The sequence below is a fragment of the Podarcis liolepis genome (genome assembly GCF_965112155.1).
Source record: "Podarcis liolepis genome assembly, chromosome: 5".
Lineage (NCBI taxonomy): Eukaryota > Metazoa > Chordata > Lepidosauria > Squamata > Lacertidae > Podarcis > Podarcis liolepis.
The window spans coordinates 41598415-41617784 of record NC_139556.1 but is presented as its reverse complement, the minus strand read 5'-3'; the positions used below and the strand labels follow the sequence as shown (position 1 = coordinate 41617784).

General features: G+C 40.0%; 1 protein-coding gene across 9 annotated transcripts in view; it reads left to right on the top strand.

The window, feature by feature from the left end:
• KNDC1 (kinase non-catalytic C-lobe domain containing 1) overlaps window positions 1-19370 on the top strand; it is a 73657-nt gene that overhangs the window by 47623 nt on the left and 6664 nt on the right. For 7 of the 9 annotated variants that reach the window (XR_014526853.1, XM_083505914.1, XM_083505918.1 and 4 more), the window contains 13 exons: window positions 1381-2285; window positions 3622-3766; window positions 5385-5470; window positions 9236-9594; window positions 12498-12591; window positions 12688-12785; window positions 13643-13866; window positions 14771-14884; window positions 15279-15426; window positions 15653-15844; window positions 16710-16919; window positions 17372-17454; window positions 18473-18623. Coding sequence is in view for 7 of the 9 variants with exons in the window: in XM_083505914.1 (XP_083362040.1) it covers window positions 1381-2285; window positions 3622-3766; window positions 5385-5470; window positions 9236-9594; window positions 12498-12591; window positions 12688-12785; window positions 13643-13866; window positions 14771-14884; window positions 15279-15426; window positions 15653-15844; window positions 16710-16919; window positions 17372-17454; window positions 18473-18623 (2809 nt within the window). In the remaining 2 variants the exon portion in view is untranslated. Of the gene's footprint in view, window positions 1-1380; window positions 2286-3621; window positions 3767-5384; window positions 5471-9235; window positions 9595-12497; window positions 12592-12687; window positions 12786-13642; window positions 13867-14770; window positions 14885-15278; window positions 15427-15652; window positions 15845-16709; window positions 16920-17371; window positions 17455-18455; window positions 18624-19370 lie in introns of all 9 variants that reach the window. The other 2 variants (XR_014526854.1, XM_083505913.1) reach the window with 2 other exon arrangements.

Here is a 19370-nt window from a genome sequence, read left to right as displayed (position 1 = left end):
ATCCCAGTATTAAACACTCACAATGTGATTCCCACACTTCTATCCCCTCTCAGTGAAAAGACCACAAACTTAAGTAAGTTTAAATATTTTACTTACGGCAATCATAGGTCACTCATGCATCATTCAGTGCTGTAGCAGAAACAACACAGGTAAAAACTTACTGAGTACAAAAATACAAAAGATGGTTTTCAAAATTGGTTTCTGGAGCTTGGGAGTTCCAGCCTCATGCCTCTGGTCAGTTACATGGTTCGAACAGGAGGGGTGTGGAAACAGGAAACAACCCTTAATCCTCCCTCCCTGAAGATGAGGGAGCATGACCTAGCCGAGTCTTCTCTAGCAATTTACAGTTCTGTGGTCCTTAACCACTTCATTTACTAACTAGCATAGACATGCCTTGTTAGGTTTGACTGCAAAATCTCCCACAGGTATAATTTTAAGAATTATTTGCAGTAGAATTATTACTCCCACCCTTCCCCAAGTACTCTTATAGTGGGCCATTCCTACTACAAAAGAAAAACCTCCTTTCATTGTTTTGGCTGTTTCTAACTCTTCAGACTCAAACAGTGATTTTTATTTTGCGTAATGTATGAGAAGTAATGTACCTTGTTGATATCACCTTGAAACAATTTTCTCTTACATCCGTATTAAAAAGGAAAGCAGCATTTCATCTTAACTGCCATGCCTAATAGCTATTGATGCACCTATTAAGAGTCATTGAGGCTGGTATCCATCATTACATTTTGGTAATTAATTGTAAGATTATTCATTCTGTGAGGGGGGGGGAATCTTTTATATGTTCTAAACCTACTACCAATAAAATTGATTGAATTAGCTTGATGGTTATATTGGGAAAGAAACATTTTTCTGTCTCTCCATGCAAGTTAAAATTCTACAAACCTCTATTATGTCTTTTCTTAGCCATATATAGGGCAAATAACAACAAAGATTAAACAGGAACTAGGGAGGGGATTCAGAGTAGATACGTTCAGAGTTGTCACTGAAACACAGAAACAGTTACAGTGGTACCTCTGGTTGCGAACGGGATCCATTCTGGAAGCCCGTTTGCAACATGAAAAGAATGCAACCCGCAGCGGCATGTCTGCACACACGCGGGTTGCGATTCGCCGCTTCTGTGTATGCGCATGACGTCATTTTACACTTCTGCGCAAGTGGCAAAATTCGGAAGTAACCCTTTCTGGTACTTCCGGGTCGCCACGGGACGCAACCTGAAAGAACGTAACATGAAGTGGACATAATATGAGGTATGACTGTATTAAGAAGACTTCGGTGTGGAAGGTAAGAGTACAGCAGATTGTGGATGGGTCAATGTGATGTGTCAAATTCCTGCAACTGTTTTGCATAAAATATCTTGTTTTTCAGAGGTACTGCTGCATCCTCAGTGATACAGTGTGGAATGACTATGGAAAGTGGTGTGCCTGTGGATTTTAAAAATTCAGCACATTTAAATATTGATTCTGAAAGCAAGATGGATGAGGACTCTGATTTGCCAGCAGTCTGCGTTACTACATCTGGTATTCTGGAGCAGGAAAAACAAGGATTGGAAGCATCACTTCCGACTGGTGCAGAGGAGCCAAAAACAAACAGTGCTAGCTCAGGCATGGCAAAATTACCCTTATTCTCTGAAACCTCATGTCCTTCTCAAGGGAAGTGTCCTTCCTCAAGCGATCCTAACTGCACTGTGTCTTCTAGTATGGCTTTTATAAACAATTTCCTTTTGAAGCAGGACCCAGTCACAAGGGTGCTAACCCTCGTACCAGTCCAGATTGCTATATCAGAGCAAATACCGAATAAGCCTCTTCATTCAAAAACAGCTTACAGTTGTTGTCCCAGTTTACACGTCCTCCTTTCAGATTCTATAGTGAACTATGATGTTGACAAAGCGTTGCAAAGCGCTTCACCCACGAACCATCTGAGGAATTGCGAGACTAGTAACGCACGGCATGAATGTCTGGACATGAAACTGAAGATTAATAGTTTACCCCTAACTACAGTTAACAAAGAGCCTGAAACCAGGTATCCTGAAAAGAATCTGTCCCTAACGTTTTGTGAGGAATGCAATACAGATGCAAGGAATAATGACCCTTTATCAAATCACTCGTCACTTGCCTCTGGGGAATCAAGTCCTCCTTGTTCACTGAACCTGGAAACCTCTCTCCATAATAATGGGATAAACGAAAATTTCTTGAAGAAAGTGGTGCATCTTATCCAAGAAGAGTTTGCATCTGGTACTCATCTGATGAATACAGTTGAAGCTCTGGCCATAGGTAGGCATTTAATACTTGGAATCACATCATAGATGCAAAAATATATTCTAGACCATGCTCAAATAGAGATTCTGGTGGCTTTGTGCAAGGCATGGTCTTGATGGTTATTTTTAATTAAAGTTGGCATGTGCAGATCCCAAGAGTTCTCCTGTACCATTCAAAGTGGTTTTTGTTTTTAACATGACCTGAATAGTTCCAGTGGTTCTGATTTCTTCCTTCATCTGATTTCATCTGTGTAAAGGGGAAAGCCTATTCTAGATAAGAATGTCTGTTTTTGAAGCTCTTGTTTTATTTATATACATTTGTATCCTGCCCTTCCTTCAAGGAACTTAAGATGATGATGATGATGATGATAATACCCCACCCATCTGGCTGGGTTTCCCCAGCCACTCTGGGCAGCTTCCAACAAAAGATTAAAAACACATTAAAACATCAGTCATTAAAACCTTCAGATGTCTTCTAAACATCAGATAGTTGTTTGATGGGAGGGCATTCCACAGGTTGGGCACCACTACGAAGAAGGCCCTCTGCCTGGTTCCCTGTAACTTCACTTCTTGCAGTGAGTGAACCGCCAGAAGGCCCTCGGCGCTGGACCTCAGTGGAGACGCTCCTTCAGGTATACTGATGGGGGTGGAGATGCTCCTTCAGGTATATTGGGCCGCGGCTGTTTAGGGCTTTAAAGGTCAGCACCGACACTTTGAATTTTGCTCAGAAACATACTGGGAGCCAATGTAGGTCTTTCAATACAGGTGTTACATGATTTTATTATCCCAACAACCTTGTGAGGTAGGTTAGGCTGAGACATGGTAAGTGGTCCCATGGTCACTTACCATGTGATGGGTCTTTGAGCTTGTCCCCTCCTTAAAATATGTTCACAAAATGTTACAGGCATGCAGAAGAGAATAGATCGCATAATCAGTAATGTAGCCAGTTGGTTGCTGCGATAATTGGTGCAGCCATTCATATGTGATACTTCACACTGCAATAGGCATACAAATTTGGGTGAACTATATTTTCCCAGTGACAGATTGTTTACTTAGCCCTATACCTTAATTAGTTGGGGAATTCCCCCCCCCCCATATTTCATTTTAAATCAAAATTCAAGTGCTTTGGACATTCCCTTGATCAAAGGAACAATAACTTGTTATTTATTCAATTTCTTATCTTCTCTTCACCATGAGTCCTAGGGTGGGTTGCAACCATTTAAAAATACAATATTAAAATCAGTTATAACTTGCCCAACAAAGCTTCACAAAACATACTGATAACCACGTAAGAGATTTGCTGTCTCCCCCTTCCCGATTTAATTCTCATTTTTAAAAATGTCTTGAACCAGGTAAATATATTTACAGCTTAAAGGATCTCAAATATAAAACTTTCTGTAATGCAATCTCCGAAAAATTTTGCGATCTTTTCTGGGAAGAAAAACTACTAGCAAAACTGTATGATGCAGCGAATGGTAAAACTGTTATATTTGCAAGGTAAGTGACTCTTCTGTTATCTGTTAGAATATGTGTTGACGTTTGTTCTCTGGCGTGACTTCTAAATGAGGCACTGGAACTCTCTAGAACTTCTTCATTGATCTAATGGTTGAGGAAGCTGAGTATGTTTAGCCTGGGACAGAGGAAACTGAGAGGAGATGTCACAAGGAAGATGGACCGAGCTTGGTTTCTCCTGCTCTGAAGGGTAGGACTCGAACCAATGGATTCAAGTTTCAAGAAAGGCGATTCCAATTAATCAAGAAGAACTTTTTGTCTGACAGTGGAACAGACTGCTTCAGGGGGTGGTGGGTGGGCTCTTCTTTCTTGGAGGTTTTTAAGCAAATGTTGGCTGGCCATCTGTCATGGATGATGTAGTTGACATTCCTACATTTCAGGGGGTTGGACTAGATGACTCTCGCAGCACATTTGAACTCTACAGTTCTGTGATTCTATGAACTTCCTTGGCTTTTGACACTGACTCCTAAACTCCCATTCCTGGGTTGGATCATGACGTTTCATCTAATTATTAAGTCAGGGAAACTTAACCAAGTGGGAAATGCATTTTTAAAAAGGAAAGGATTTTAGCATTTAAGAATTATGCAGGAGCTTGAATTGGCTGGTATATCTGTATGGACATAAACATGACTGTGCTGATGTAAAAATGAATAAACCCATCAGAGGCTATAAACCACTCAGAAGTTGTGACTGCAAGCTGCCATGCAATCAAGATGGAATCCCTCGTTCACACTATGCAGTTTGTTCTCTAGAGCTTGGTTATAGTGTATCTAACGTTAAAACTTCATTAAGAGTATAATGAAGATATTTCTTAATTTCGGTGTTGAGTGCAAAAAGAAAAAGATGATGACTCAAAACATATGGTTGGCATTTCATACCAGTTTATATAATGAATGCCTCTAGTTTTGCTTAATGTTTCTCATGACTAATGTGGTACATAGGAGGCTTTAATGAAGACCAACAATATACTGGTGTCTATTCCCTGTTGGCAATGTTTCGGAAAATGGCTTTTTGTATAAAAGAGAGAAATGTGTGTGTGTTGGGGTGGTGTTAATACAGTTTCTAAAAGCAGTATTTTCACATTTTTATCAGGTATTACTGTGTTCAGAACATCTTTTATAGACATAACTGAAAATGTGTTGTGGATTGACTATTGAGGAGAAAGCTAGGAATGTCTCTGGAATTTATATTGCATGCTTCTTTGGGTGAAAGAAAGAACAACAGAGGAAATTTCACAACTACTGTACCTTGTCCAGTGTCATTGTATAATAGTGGAGTGGTTTTCAAACCTTCTGTTTTAGGGAAACACTGCACATTGCCATGTCTGCCAGACTTTTGTTTAATTTTTGTTTTTATTATTATGGTACATTGCAGAAGACTCTGCGGCCTGGTCCAAAACAGTTCACGTGGAGTGCTAGTTTAGGTCTCCGAGGTCTTGTTTTCTTTACTTTTGTTGTGTGCTGCATAACAAGAAAACCTGAATGAAATTGTTTTTAAAAGTTTCAGGCCCTTTGAACCTCATATTTGAGCTTTTCTCCCTAACAAATCTTTCCTGCATGTCTGTGTATTCAACTATCTCACCACCCCGTCTCTCTATTTACAGCATGAATGAAACAAAATACTGTGGCAACACATTTCAGAGCCAAAATAAACGTAAGAATCTTGGGGACGCCAGTGAAGAAACAAATGGTAAGGAAAGACCACAGCTTGTGATGATGGTCACAGCTTGTGATGATGATAATGAGACCAGAAAGTGTTAGAAGATATTAATTCAGTTGCTGAAGATATTAATTCAATTGCCAGTGGGATAGCCATGTTGGCTCCTTGCAGCAAAAAGCAATGAAGCATCTTGTGGCATGTTAAAGACTAACAAATGTATTATGGCATAAGCTTCGGTGGATTACACTCCACTCCATCAGATGCATACGTACCCCGAATTACAAGTATACATATACACATGGATGGCAGGGAGTGGGGAAATTGTAAATAGTGAGGTCAGAGGGAAATGATATACAGAAAAGTGCAGAGCGGTAATTGCCTAATTCACAGTGATAATTCACAAAACAGTTGTTGATATCACATATTGTGGAACCAATTAACATATATAATATGCCAAAAAGAGTTTGTCTAGGTTCAGTTCACAAATGACCGCGTTTGAACCTCTTGATGTATTCTAATTAAGCAGTTTTATGTTGCAGACTTTCTTTGAAATTGTTTTGTTCCAAGATGCTCACTTTCAGAGTGTCCATGGTGGTTAAAATGCTGCCTGCTCCATCCAGCTTTCTAATGTTGTGGTTTATGATGTCAGATTTATGGGGAATTTATTTTTTAAATAGAGGCTGACCTGTTTGTCTTATGTAGAAAGGCAATGTTGACAGATGATGGCACAGATCACATTGGAAGGTGCACAGGAGAATGAACTCTTTCTAATAGCTGTCCCTTCCACTCATAGTGTGTTGGTGTTGGGGACGCTATCTGTAGCAAAGCATTTATGTGTTTTCTACAAGGACAGGGTCATCCCCTCCTTTCTACCCAAAGTTCTGTTGAGATTCCATGTTCAGCAAGAGTTGGTTTCCCCTACGTTTTGTCCCAACCCTGCTCACCCATTGGAAAAGGCCTGGCACTCATTAGATGTGAGGTGTGCACCCAAGGACTAAAGCGTGTAGATTAACTGATTTCTTATTTATTTCCTTTCACCACACTTCCTTGGGCAAAATGGTTAGCTCCTCTACCTTATCTAGGTGGCTTAAAGCTTGTATTGTGGTGGAATATGGAGCTTTGAAGCTTCTCCAACCATCTTCTTTGATGAAACAAAGATTGTTCATCAACCATCTTTACAGCTCATCCTACTAGAGTGGCAGCCACTTTGGCAGCTTTCTTTGCTAACAACCCTTTGATTGATATCTGTTGGGCAGCCATTTGGCTGTCCCTAGCTACATTCACAAGGGGAAGTCATAAGATGGAGCTTATGCCTCAGCAGAGGCTGCTTTTGGCTGTATGGTCTTGCACCAAGTCCTTCTGCTTTACTCTCCATTGCAGCTGGGATCCACTCTAATTGGGTTTGCTGTGTGGAACATCCCAACCCAATAATCCAGCAACACCCTCCTGAAATAGTATAGTTGGTACTTACCTGAACAGTAGATTTAGGAGGGTTCACTGGGCTATTAGGACTTCGTCCTAGTGGGGACTGCAATGGTCTATAAGTTTGTGTTGGAATGTTCACAAGTCCCCCACCCCACCCTTACCTGGACGCGAGTTTTGTGTCATTTTACTTACCCTTATTATGTTGATTCCATTGACTGTCGATCTTGGAGGGTCTGTAAAACTGATTGGCAGCTAATCACTTCCTGGAAGAGTTTTCTTTTCCTGCTTCATCATCAAGGCATATCCTAAGACCAACCTGATAGCCCAATGACTCCTCCGAAATCTACCATTCAGATTAGTACCAACTGTACTTTCTTAATGAGAGCTACAAATAGGGGACTGTAGAAGAATGGTATTGGAAAGTTGCGTCTCGCCTTCTTTTATAGTCCCAATTTGTTGATAGTGATGACGGCAGCTCCTTTGTCAGCATCTTTAATTATGATGTCAGTATTGTTTCTGAAGCTGCGGATGACATCACACCCTGTATGGGAGAGGTTGTATCTTAGCTGATTACCTCAACTTGGGCACAGTGACAGATGTACTCCATATAAAAACCTAACTGTGCGTGATGTTGTGGGGTCTATGCAGAATTCTTGTTTCTGTGCTGTTTTGGGGTACACTGTCCAGTGGTGTTCAGGGAAGATAGTAGTTGAGTGCTGGTGCACTGGGCAGTGCCAGGGTAGAAATGTTCCTTGAGTCATAAACAGTAGGATTCCCACCCCAGATCCCACCTCAGCTTGCATTTTCCAAATGTTCATAGTTTCTACTTTTGGTTCAAAATGCAGCTTAAAAAACAACAACTAATAATGCTTTTTTTAAAGCAAAATTTGTTTGGAAATGCAGATTTTTGAAAAAAAATACTTGTTTGAAAGATGCATTTTCATGCTGTTTTTAAAAAAATTTTAATGTAGAAATAGGGCAGGACACCCTCATGGGTGCACACATGTGAAGATGCAGCAAAGATTCACTCCCTTTTACTCACTGCTATTCCAAAGCAGCTGCGATGCCATACTAATCCATATTCTCAATCAGAAATGTGTATTGGAAACCTCATTTCGCCTCTAAGATTACATTGGAATGGCTGGACAATATATCCATCCTTTTATCATTCTGGTTGAATAGCATACTTTGTTTACATTTCTTTCTTTTAAGCATTTGTGCACTGCCCCTTCATTGCTTAAGCTGACATTCAACAAAAAATAATAACACAGTTAAAATGAAAATATCATGAATACTCATTGATTGTAATATTTCTATATAATCTACAGCAGGAGGAACATAAGGCCACACTCTGCTACTGTAAATGCCCATAGGCTTACTGGGAGAGGAGTTTTGCGTCCTACTCAAAAAGCTAAGAAAATAGGGCAGTGTTAAACTGCAATGGGATAAATCATTTTTTTAACCTTTGTACAGTTCAGTCAAGGCCCTACATGGTGTCCTCGCATGCAGTGTAGGCATGTGGAATAGAGCCCCACCTTGCAGAAAATTTGCAGTGGCTGTACTTCTGTGTGAAGAGGGCATGTGGGTCCCTGGCCATGAAGAAATTTTAAGGTTGCTGCTGTGGGATGTAATCCACTGAGAGCAGTCAAGTACAACATTCCATGTTTTGCTATAGTGGACATGCAAAGGAATGTTTGGTCCAGCCAGGCGAAACATCTTGTTCCTCTTGGCCTGGAGCATCCTTCCTTGCATGTGGGTGGGCGTGACATTTCCAGACCTGGTAAAAGGACAAGGCATGCTGCCACTCTCTCTCTCTCTTTTCCATCTTCTTTTCATCCTGCAAACTTCCTGGAATGAACTGCTAACTGCCAGCCAAGCAGTCCTCCAGGTCATCTTCTTTATGGGATAAACCTGTTAGTATAAGTTTGTAACTTTAAGCCTTAAACCTGCCTTCAGGGATCACACTGTGCTCTGCCCGATCATGAGTAAACTTTCTTTTTATTGCTTATGAATAAGACTGTGGTGTCTTTATTCTTTTAGGAGGGATTCAAGTGGTCTTACCAGGAAAACATTAGAACACATTTCAATCTGGACGAGCCAGATTGAATTGCGTATTGTCTTAAGAAACTCACATGAGTTTGCAACTAGTTTTCTGCTGTGAAAAGGGGAATGCACTCTGCTAAGTAAAGAAACTTGCTAATGCAAGTTAGGAAGGATATTAATAAACAACATATTCTCTCCTGCCCCGCTGAACATTCCCACAGCTGCTACACATAATGTTTGTGCGCGTGTTTTTTATGCCTATTGGCTTGGTGACAGTTGCCAGTGTGATGAAAGAAATGTGATGAACATGTTTTCACACAACTGCAGTTTCTATTGCTGGCATAGATGCAGATGACCTCCCACAAGATAATTCTGAAAAGGAAGCCATATCACAGGAAATTGCAGGTGGAATCCAAAAGAATGGTGGAGAAATTTTGCAAGCCAACGAATGTTACCTCCGTGCAGACTTGCCAGCAGAGAACCAAGAACAAGAGCAGGTTCTGTTAAAGTTGGAGGAAAATGTTTGCACCAAAGCTCCCTGCTTATCTGAGCTGTGTGGATTTTGTCCTGGTTGGAGCACTGCATTCTATGGTTCGGAATGTTTTAGTTTGGAAGTACATCACTACATAAGAAAACTTGGAAAGCGGAAAGTTAATGATGCACAAGACATAGATGCGAAAAAAGCGGTAGGTATCCTGATTTTCAAGAATGGATGAAAAATCAGGGACACTTTTTTTTTGTTTCAAGGTGTAATATAGAGCATGAAAAGCAAGCTACATTTTAATTATTCCAGATGTAAACTAGTACATTACATATGCTTTCTACAAGGTGCATTCATATGGGTGATTTAAAAGCATTGGATATGCTTTAAAACCTATTTTCTCCAGTCCTTGCAAGATGGGTTACTCTAGTTACTATTGCCCACACTATTGCAATATCCACTTGCAGTACATATAAGTACCAGTGTACTTATCTGGACAGTATCATGAGCAATGTTGGGGTAGGGAGCTTCCCTGGGCTTCATGTTTAATGAGCATGAAGGGGAGTCATGGAGAATTGTGAAGCTGTGCCTTAAACTACTCTGCCTGATTATGAAAGTTGAGACATTTGTTCGCAAGAGAAATGGAAACGTTTTGGAAATACTTCCAGTCATGTTAGCCCCTTGCAGAGAAAACAGCAGAGTATTGAAACACCTTAAAGACTACGAGTGGAATTTAATGTCACACGGTTACAGACATTCCATCCTCACAAGCATATTAGCTTGCCAGGCTGAGCAATCCCGTCCCCTTCCCTTACAGATTGTACTGGGGAGCAATCTCAGGCCCCAGGGAAGGAGAGGGGGGAGCCCTTTTGTGGAGAGCTGCTGCTGCTGGAGTTCATTGGTTGAGTTGCCATTCAACTTTACAGTTTGCTCCTTTTTGTATCTGCCAACTAAGATTTCACTTCACACATCTGACAAAGTGGACTTGAGTTTGCAGCAGCTTATGCTGTAATAAATGTATTCGTCTTTAAGGTGCCATAAAAAACTCTGGGGTTGTTGTTTTTTAATGCCGTCTCTTCTGTACTCCAAATGGTTTACTAGGCTTTCACTACCAGCTAATATCAAGGGTTTTGTATAGTCTTACAAGGAGCATTACAATTTCAGCGATCAAGCTCACAGAAATCTAGCACACTTTTGATGTATAATTCTCTGCCTACATAGTAGGTCAAGTATTTAGCAGAGACATCATTTTTGTGAGGACATGTTTTGAATCAAAGAACGTTGACCTTTGATCTTTAATATGTGCTTAAATGCAAAGGCTGTTCTCAAGAGCCACTGTATTAGTTCACACATCACCTTGTGTTCTTATCACAGAAATTTTAGCCTTCAGGCATCTTTAGCTTCAGGGAGAGCAATGGAAGATGGTCCTTACTTTAACAGATCAAAAGCTTATGTTGAGTTAAACCTAATGATTTTTTTTTCCAAACCAGAAAGAGAACTGGTTTTTCTTTGAGTTTGTTGGCTGTATTCCCATTTCTTTTATTTCACAAAATGTTTTTCAGTTTACAAACACCCACATTCACCTAGAATGCTATAAGGCAATGCCGCTGCTATTTAAGGTAAACAGCCCTAATCAGACCTCACTTATTTGATTTAAGAAGTCATTCATTCTAGAATTAACTACTGTGCTTTGTTGATAATTGTTTCCAATGGAAATAATTAAAACACCAGGCTTTATTGCATAACTGCAGGTGTGTCAGTCATACAGCTTGTTTTCACTCGCATGCTAAGGCCACCCTCCAGACGGAAATGCACCAGGACTTCTGTGTAATTCTTCTTTAATAGGATTCTTGCCTACCACTTGAAAACATGTTTTTGAAACTCAGGGAAGAATCTGAATTATTGTTGTTTTCACTTACTCTTTCCACCCTTTAAGAACTGTTTGCTCAGGGGAAACACACATCAGTTAGTGTGCCCCTGAATAGGAATGTATACCCTGGTCTACATCAGATGCACAAAGAAAGGAGTCTGGATTCACACAATGATATACAACCATATTAGCATACAGATCTCCCTTGCAGAGCTGGGAAAAGCTACCTTTGGTATCTCATGATAGAATTGTGGAATATAAATCTTTTAATGAAAGCAAACAGAGCAAAGTCTTTATTTCCTATATGACATTGACTTGTTTTGGGACACATGACTAGTCTTGATGGTCCCTAGATATTTTTATAAATACTTTGTTTCATTCATCCTGATTTTTTACACTGTTCGTTGAAGTCTACTTCAGCTGGCATTGAACATTCAATTTAAAACAGACTATAGACTTGTCAGTATTCCTGGAAAGAAAGAAAGAAAGAGAAAGAAAGAAAGAGAAAGAAAGAAAGAAAGAAAGAAAGAAAGAAAGAAAGAAAGAAAGAAAGAAAGAAAGGGTTATATGATGTGCATATAATATTAATGAAAATAATTATGTTCATCAATAATTTTAAAGGCATTTAAGTACAATTTATGTGCTTAAATGAGTTTAAGTACCTATTATTCCGATACTATGACCCCGTTCAGAGAGAATTTCATTTCCAATTAACCAGAGTTTAGCAGATTGGGAGCAAACCATGTGTCTGTATGCTTTCTCCTTTTCTCTCCGTCCTTTGTATGCCTGGCCTTGTTGAGGATATCCTGCTCTATTTAAACTACAGTTTCTTGTCATAGCCAAGCATGTAGGGTGTTTAAGGGCTCATTCCGTATCAAGATGGCCCTCCATATCCTTGTTTGGAGTGAGCCCTTAAACCACAGTTATAATCGGATGTTCCAGAGAAGAGATGGCATATAGGAACACAACTCAGTTTCGGGTCTGATAAACCATTGTTTAATCGGAACAAAATTTATACTTTTGAACCAGACCCATATGGCTAGTTGTTAGAATTGTTAACAGACAGTTAAAATGTGATAATGTTTAGCTTTACCTTTTATGCATATTAGCTGTTAGGGGCAATAGTAGGTGTTATTGTTGGTTGATTCTTATTTGCAACCAGCTTCTGCTTCTCAGAAGTAAAACCACTACATCATTATACTTACTATACTTTCACTTCCCTCCGTCCTTCACACCAGGAACTTGAGCAGCTGATAACGATGGAGACAAAGAATTATAGGAAGAGTATAAAATTCTACCAGAGGTTGTTGCATAAGGAGAGAAGGAGCAAAGGTATATCTGTAGTTTGTAATTTTAAGAGCTTTGTTACAGTAATTGTGCATCTGTGCTGACGCAAAGTGGCCCTTACTGCCCTTTTTAAATCTTGAGGTGGTGAAGTGAAAACAGTGTTGCCCAAGCTGAAGGGACAGCTGGAAGAAATGAAATCAAAGGTGCAGTTTCTTGACCTGGTGAAGAAGTATCTGCAGGTAATTCTTTGGCTTCCTTTTTGAATTAGAAATTGGTATCTACTGTTTCCATATCAGTGCAGCAGGAAGTAGATTTTTTCCCTGCATGCCACACTTCAGTGCTGGAGGAATGAAGTATGAGAGCCCAAAGTAGCATTGCTATTTTAATGTGTAGAAGTGGCTCCCTTTGATCAGCACCACTCCCATAGTTCCCCACCAGTTCTTGGACCTGTTTATTGGTCACACAAGAATGAGCAGCTTTCTTAGAGGCATCTGGCTGGCCAGTGTCAGAATCAGGGTGGTGGAGTGTGAGCTAGTGCAGTTCCTTCTCCAGCACAGAGTTCAAAGAACCTCCTGGGAGGGCAGTGAGGATATGTAGGTCCAGCTTTTGCATGCCCAGTGATGTGCAAATTAGTAGTCAGGGCCGTCTTTACCTGGGGGTGCAAGGGGTGCGGGGCACCCAGGCACCAAATTCTGTGGGGCGTCAAATGTATACCCGCTGTATTCCAGTCCCTCTCAATTGGCAGCAGTTAAAAGCAATGGAGTGAAAGTCCCTGCCCCCCTCCTCCATCGCTCTGTTACTCCGTAGCGACAAATATTCCCGACGAGTCAGAAAACCAAAGCAGGTTTTTCCCCGCTGTGTTGTTTTTACAGGTGAGTGGGAAAAAAGGTCAACAACTTTGGCTTCCCCACTCAATAGAAGTTAATTTGGGGGCGGCTAAACTAAAATTTGGGGGCGCTGGGCAGATCTGTGCATCCGGGCGGGGCATATGCTAAAGACGGCCCTGTTAGTAGTGCCTTTGTGTCCCTTCCCTTCTCCTCCCCATCACTGGAATAACCTTGTACCATTTTGTCTGCCTTGTCTCCTTCTGCTGCAGATTATGTCTATAGAGAAATGGGGAGTTGAGGCACGCAACCTTCTTGCAGTTGTTAACATGGCAAGCAGTGAAGCTCTGGGCATTGTTAGCTCCTTGGACTGCATGCTCCTCTTCTATAATATAAATAAAACCCAGTACAGAGCCCCGTGCAATGACAATCAAACTCAGCCAAGAAATCTACAAGCTGGAACACCACTTGGGCTGATGGCATATCTCTATTCCAGGTACAGCCTGTTCTGCAGTCTCACAAAAGGTGATGTCTGTTCTCACCCCCCTCCCTACTGAAACGAAGGTTTAATTCTATTATCAATCTCCATGCATTTTATGCTGCAAGAGCGAAAGGAAAGTGTCTCTCTCACTGCTTTGCAAAAGTAAGGTGAGAAAGAAGTTAAGGAATCACTCCCCGGTTAACACAACTCCTTTCAACATTTTTTTTCCAAGTTTAGGCAATGGAGAGTAGGATGGTCTGTTTATCATTTTAAGTACTGGAGCAAGGGGGGGTCCTATAGTTTAGAGTTAAATTTATTTTATCATGTCATGGTTGGGGAAGGCAAAGGGAGCTCTTATTTTTATGGAATTCTCATTTTCTGGATTACATTGAGCATTCCAGATCAACATTTAGAAATGAACACATTGGGATAAAACACGTATTTAAGTACCAATTATTTCTGCATATTTTTTAAAATCACAGATTAATGTTGGAATGGGACAGAACAGACTTAAGAAGTGAACACATTTAAAATTCACATGGACTGGAAATAGGGTATGTCCAGTGTTAGTCATAGACCCAATGAAATAATGGGGTTTAATCACAATAGACCTGTTTACATAAGAGGGTTTGATAAATCATTTCAGTGAGACGACTATATTACTTAGTTGGATATCACTCGGGATTATCTATTCCTCGTTGCAGCTCCTGAAAATGTAGGATTGTGCTTTAATGTCATTAATTTTTTGAACATGGAATTTCTAAAAACAAAGGATCTGTTTTAAAAGAAAATAGAGATTGTGGGGATACAAGTGACATTAATTGAATCTCTTCCTTTCACTTTTCAATCTTTCGCTGTACTTGATTCCAAGAAAGCACGCTTGAGCTTACAATATTGATTTTTTTCTTGTACTCTGTAGAAATGCATTTTTAGAAGGCTATGTACAGCAATTCCTCTTCACCTTTCGTTACTTCTGCTCCCAAGAAGAATTTTTTCAATTTCTTCTTGATAGAATCAGAATCACATTACCCAAGTAAGTGTTGAAATAAAGCTGAACTCTTGATACATTCCAGTTTACTAGCATAGATGTATCGGTAGTCTTTCCTTGTTCCTTTGAAATTGTGAATGATCGCTTTATTTTGAAACTAAAAGCATTCAGTTAAGTTAGATGGGATTTATAAAATTTATTACAAGATACAACTGCAAATTAAAGACAAGAGTCCTCTTCTTGGCTGAGTGTTTCATCCAACAAATACATTCTTATTTCAATAGCTTTCCTTTCTTATTAAGCTACAAAAAAGGAAGCTACATTTCTTGTTTGTGTTCTGGAAGAGATAAACTGAGACACATAATCCTTTCAAGTACATAATTATAATTGGTGGAATATTCAAATGTCAGTTTATTCACCAACTTTCTGTTGTTCTTAGTTCAAGCCTGGAATCTTGTTCGTTGCTTAGCAAAATATGTCATCGTAGCTTCGCCATTCTGCAAACCTGGATTAAAGACTGCTATGCTGTAGACTTTGCAGTAAATCCTGATTTTATGAGTACACTAAAAGGCGTTATCATTTCTAAGGTAATTCACTATATTTACAGGAAATTTAAGGTGGATGTCATCTAAGTAAGTCATGACATGCAAAATTGCATCAACGTTATACGATATAATTGAACTGAGAGGAAATCACATGCCTTGGGGATCCATAAGTTTTGTTTCCTAAATCACACTAATAAAGCAAGGTTTATATTGGAGATATTAAGGCCATTATAATCTGAAGAAGACTCTAATAATGCCCTCTTTGTAGGTAGGTCCACTCAATGGCTATGGTGAATGGTTGCTGTCACTACTGGGAAGCATTACTAGCAGGAAGCAAAGCAATGTTTCTGAATACTACCAGACAGAAAAATGGGAAGAAGAAGAGGAGGAGGAGGAGACCAGTGAAATAAAACCTTTATACTTTCATTGCAAAGAGAGCTCAAAAGATGTTTTGCAAAAGGTACGAGGCTTCTTTAACTTGCTCTACGGACAGCAGCACCTGGCATGTGCTCTTCTGTCTGTCTGTTTAGTTTTTATTACAAGTTTTCCCCAAAGCAATACAATAAACATCAACAACTGTTACAGGGTCTGAGAGTTACATTCACAGCCTAGATTAAGACACGCCAGATAATAGGTCGTTCCTGGCTGCTGTTCTGGTAGTGTAGCAGACCTCCGCTTGCACAATGGAATTTCACCCCTCTTCTCCCCTACAGCATCTGTCCCCATCATACTTCCTTAAAAGATTACTAGTATGGAAAATAATCAGTTCAAGAGAGAGAGATCTCCAGTATTGGGAATAGAAGATTGTAGGCTGTATGGAGATATGCATGATGAGCATATTTTTGACCAGAGCTAAATTAGTGTACAGAGATTAATAGCGTGGCAACTGTGTCAAAATATTCTTTAACCAAAGTTGAAATATTTGCTGTTAGCATATCTTGTTACATGTTAATAAACCCAAGCTATAGCTTATTTTCTGGCTAAGGCTTATAATTAGTCTTTCAACTAGGCAAGAATGGAGAATGATGTAAAAAACAAAAACCCAACTTGAAGTATTGAACTAAAAAGTCAAAGTTATTTTAATGCAAGGGGGAAGCAGAAATAATAGGATTCTATAGAGTCCTGTTCAATTAGACTTGTGGTCTGTGCTCTCAAATGGATATTGTTGTATTAGGGTATGATGGTATAAAATTTAACCGCATAGATTTATTGTACAGGTACTAGTCTTTGAACTTAACTTACATATTACATTATGTAATAATGTGTTCATTTTTGCCTGAGTAAAGTTATAGACAGAGCAAATGCCTTTTGTTCTTTTTGTACAGAGCTTTAATTGGAATATCTCAAAGGAAAGTGAAACTGTTGCACCTTATCAGAGAGGCAAGCATAGCATTACATCAGCTTTAGCAAATCCATGCTATTCAAATGAAACAGAAGAATTCTCAGGCTTTTACTCTAAAATAGATGGCATGCCATATCTCTTAACAGAATATACCGCACAACAACTTTGCCATCAGCTGACGCTGCTGGAACAGGTAAAATTGCATTTTTGGATAAAATCGACTTTCTGGGTCAGTTTCTTAGTTGAGCTTTAGGCCTGGTTCTGGCACATACACTGCCTTTCTTGCCCTGTAGAATGACTCCTGCCAAGAAAGAGACAGGGTAGGGTTGCCATATTTCAAAAAGTAAAAGCCAGGACACCTTTGATTGCCTTGCCTAAGATCCAGGACAAAGCGCTGACTTTCTGAAATTCCCCCTGGGCATCAATTCCACCTTTGAAATCCTGGTAATGTCCAGAAAAATCCGGACATATGGCAGCCCTAGGACAGAGTGAGTGTAACTCTGTTGATTCACCTGGACCTCTTCAGTGGTTTTTGATACCATCAACCATGGTATCTTTCTAGAGAGGTTGTCAGAGTTAGGGGGTCAATGGATAAGTAGTGTACACCAGATCAAATGCATCAGACGCCATTTTTGTCTGTTTTAGGAAATGTTCCAGAAATGTCACCCAGTGCACTTTCTAAATTCAAGATTCCTTGGAGTCAATGATAAGAGTGTGTCTTTCCAAAAGTAAGTTTAGTGCTTTGCCTAGCCTAATGGCATACTGATATGTATTGGGGGGAAATTTATTAGCATGAGAAAATTTGTTGTAGACTTAAGAGTATGATGAGAGACTTCAACAAAGCACACCAACCGAGACAGGGCAACATTATCCAAGGACATGGCTACTGCCTGATGCTGAACACTGAACATACTTTTTTTAAGCAAAACGTTTTGACAAAATAGTAGCATACATCTAGTTTGTAAAATAGATATTTTTCATTTATTAATAGTCTAGTGTTAGCCAGAGGCTTATATAAGGCAACTTAGTGCTTATACTTCTGAGGAAACTTTTTGGTTAAACATTCTAAGGTCTCTCACATTTTGAACGTACCTCTTGCTTCCAGTTCACGATTATAATTTGTTACACCTTTGACATGTTTTGTAGGTTCTATATTTTGCTGGCTCAATTTAAGACTGGAGCCTGGGAGTTAAGACATTTTCTCCATTATTTTCCCCACAATACATAATTTGGGATTAACAGAAGTAAATTAGCAAAGCAGAAATGGTAAGGGACTGTAAATCAAAGGCACCTGTGCCAGTTACTTTACTGACACAGGGAGAGAGAGAAAAGGGAAAATAAATATATTTAGCCTATTTGGCTATTCACACAGGGCTTCCATCTGCTGGAATGAAGGCAGGAGTGCCCCTCAGTAAATGCCTCCCAGACACATAAGCAGGTGGCCAGGAGGAAGTGGTACTTGCTTCACTCTGTTGCTTCATTCAAATCTCTCCTGCCAAGCCTTGTTACCCACTGCATTGGCTGCTCCAGAGTATCTTGTTTGACTCCTCACAGCCAAGAGGAGGAGCCTTTATTGTACTAGGAATGTCTCTCTGTAGCCCCATCACCAACACCTGTCTCTTTGTCTGAGCCACTGGGTAATTCTGGGAGCTACACTCAACTAATTGTAAGGAAATAATGTTGCTTTGCCCCCTTTGTATGGATATAATCTAGTATTTAAATTTTGTAGATGCTTGTCTTTTACAGAGCTGCTTCCTCTGAGCAATTGCCTCCTCAAGCCTATAACCTTTTTGCGGAAAACTGTGACCAAGATGCTTACCTTTTGCAGCTTTTAAAATATGCAGACAATGTCAGCAATTGGGTTGCTGCTGAAATTGTAACAAGCTACAGCTCTAAGGTTTGCAGTCCTCTTTTTCATGATTGCTTTTCATGTGTATTGATGATTTATTTGTGGTTGACCCTTCTTATTCAGTTATTTTGTCTGTGTATGATCTGAATGGACGTGGCTGGAGCTGTGGTCTAAACCACAGAGCCTAGGGCTTGCCGATCAGAAGGTTGGCAGTTCGAATCCCCGCGACAAAGTGAGCTCCCATTGCTCGGTCCCTGCTCTTGCCCACCTAGCAGTTCAAAAGCACATCAAAGTGCAAGTAGATAAATAGGTACCACTCCGGCGGGAAGGTAAACGGCGTTTCCATGCGCTGCTCTGGTTTTGCCAGAAGCGGCTTAGTGCCACATGACCCAGAAAAAATGTCTGTGGACAAACAACGGCTCCCTCAGCCAGTAAAGTGAGATGAGCGCCACAACCTGAGTCGTTCGCGACTGGACAACTGTCAGGGGTCCTTTACCTTTACCTTTATGATCTAAATAAGGTTCTCAGCCAGTAGGATGAAGTAGCCATAGTGGCTTCAAGAGATTTAACATTCAAAGGAAGAGGCTTCACTTGCAATGCAAACATTAGCTCCTGAGAAAAGGGTTTTGTTTGTTTTTTTATAATACTATGGCAGGGGGAGAGAGAGAGAGTGAAATTTCCGTTGGCTCTCCCTAACAATCCCAATGCTTCTGTTTACATAACAAAATATATGCTTTCTTCTTTCTCCTGGTTAAACTGTGGGTTAGGGTATACAGTTGCTTTAAATCATTGTTT